This window comes from Vollenhovia emeryi, unplaced genomic scaffold (assembly GCF_000949405.1).
Source record: "Vollenhovia emeryi isolate VEMERY1.0 unplaced genomic scaffold, V.emery_V1.0 DF946217.1, whole genome shotgun sequence".
In the NCBI taxonomy this organism is placed as follows: domain Eukaryota; kingdom Metazoa; phylum Arthropoda; class Insecta; order Hymenoptera; family Formicidae; genus Vollenhovia; species Vollenhovia emeryi.
In genome coordinates, this window is record NW_011960149.1 from 1 (window position 1) to 1,960 (window position 1,960).

The window sequence follows — 1,960 nt, forward strand, 5'->3', positions numbered from 1 at the left end:
GGGTGTTAGTGTCTAAATATTTCATATTTTAATTTATTGCGAAAAAATATCACCTCAGCCAGGGTTTGAACCTGGCGAGAGGGAGGTCCAGGTTCAAACCCTGGCTGAGGTGATATTTTTTCGCAATAAATTAAAATATGAAATATTTAGACACTAACACCCTGTCACGGCTCCGAGTCCTTTATTCTAATTTGTGTTTCATATTATTTTACTTTTTTAATAATATTCCTATAATATTCTAGGTATATTGTGTGCTTATAGGGATTTGGCAATAGGACTGTCTTTATGCCCTTTTTGTAATTTATTTTTCAGAAACTATTAATAATGAGAACTTGCCTGAGAAGTCGTATAAAGATAATTGTACTCTTTCTACCTAAATTGAAACGTTCAGTTTCTAAGAATGATGGGTCTTCTTTAAGATCCACAAAGTTTCTTAACAATTCTGAACCGCTTGAAAATGAAGAAGAGACTTCAACTTGTGAACCTTCTCTAGATTTTTCTGATGTTAGCGCACTAAAGTCTGACGGCAATAATTTGAGACTGAATAAAAAAACAGATTTCTTAGACAGATCTACATCAACTAGAAGCTCGTTAGAAGGTATTTTTATTGTTGCCTCATTTTTGTAATAATGCATGACTGGTTGATTTTACATTGAACATTTGATTTCGTTGTTCATAGATTCACAACCATCAATCAGTTGCAAAAGCTGTGGGTCAATTGGCAGTAAGTCTTATATTTTCTTATATCAAAGTAATGAGAATGGTTTTCATTGGCAATTGAAAGTTTTTTGTAGATTGGTAAATTATGTCATTCCAAAGCTGTCATTTGATTCATATCGTTTTTGGCAGGTAAATCTCAAAATCAAGTAATTCTAAATTACATGCAAGAATTGTCAGCGAAAATTGATTGGCATTGGGATTTCTCAAATTTTGCATGAATTGTTCCCCGATAATGATCGTCTTGATCAGCCCGAAGAGTTTCCCTCTTTGCCACTGGAAACCGAAGAATCTTTTACAGACTTTGATGGTTACTTAGATAATAAAGTATTGTATGGTCATATGGTGAGTTTTTTATCACTATTAATAATGCATGTATTATTATATATGTATTTATTAACTGTCTATTTTGACTGGTTTTTTCTGTGTTATAGCTCAAGTATCTGTTACGAAAGGGAAAGGGAGAGACAACCTCTCTCTTCACTTACTCTATTTTGTCAACCTTACTTAGGAATAAACTGGCGCGACTTATTAGTTGGAAGGGTTCTAAAGGAATCAAGCTCTGTTTTGAGAAGTCCAAAATTAAAAATATAGTGGAAGGTGAGTATTATCTTGCATTTTTAAACAGTTGTTTTAAAATTTTTTAACTTTAGCTTTTTATATATTAACTTTTTATATATTAACATATTTTACATATATTATATATTTAACTTTATATAATATATTTAACTACTCCTGCTTTTGTCTCTAATAGGTGTTTGCTTGAAGAAATTTCCTAATGTACAAATTTCCGTATTTGAAGACCATATGAAACGATGGTTCAACACTTCCATGCAACGATTAGACTAGGTTTCACAGATGAATTAGGATTTTCCGGAACTCTAGTTGTATTTCGGTTTTATTGTATGTGAGTTTCGTGCAACTCTATATTGAAAATTCACTGTAACTCTGTTTTTTATTTCTAGTTTTTGTTTTGCAAAGTTTGCACATATGTGTGCTTTGAGATTTTCATTCTTGTTTTGTTTTGTCTTTAATTTAGAAACAAGTATAATATTATTTTTAAAAAGTATATTTTGAGTATCAAATTTATTTTCTTTGTATTCTATGTCTTTGAGAAGACGATGTTATATATCCTCAGAGTTTATATAATATCATATCAACACAATTAGTTTAATGGAGTTTAAGTATGATTTTCAATATATTATTATTATTATAGTTTAATATATAGTTTAATATAATAGGT

General features: G+C 30.1%; 1 protein-coding gene across 2 annotated transcripts; it reads left to right on the forward strand.

The window, feature by feature from the left end:
• Nucleotides 1-141: 141 nt before the first annotated feature.
• Nucleotides 142-1,935, forward strand: LOC105560100. Of its 2 annotated transcripts, XM_012008909.1 has the most exons (4): nucleotides 142-598; nucleotides 680-724; nucleotides 850-1,317; nucleotides 1,472-1,935. In XM_012008909.1, exons 1-3 carry the CDS (start codon nucleotides 325-327, stop codon nucleotides 936-938), a joined length of 408 nt encoding a protein of 135 aa, XP_011864299.1. In that variant the 5' UTR covers nucleotides 142-324; the 3' UTR covers nucleotides 939-1,317; nucleotides 1,472-1,935. The 2 variants fall into 2 exon arrangements, with proteins under 2 accessions (XP_011864299.1, XP_011864290.1); XM_012008900.1 differs by lacking the exon at nucleotides 1,472-1,935 and having other exon boundaries at nucleotides 680-1,335.
• Nucleotides 1,936-1,960: the final 25 nt, after the last annotated feature.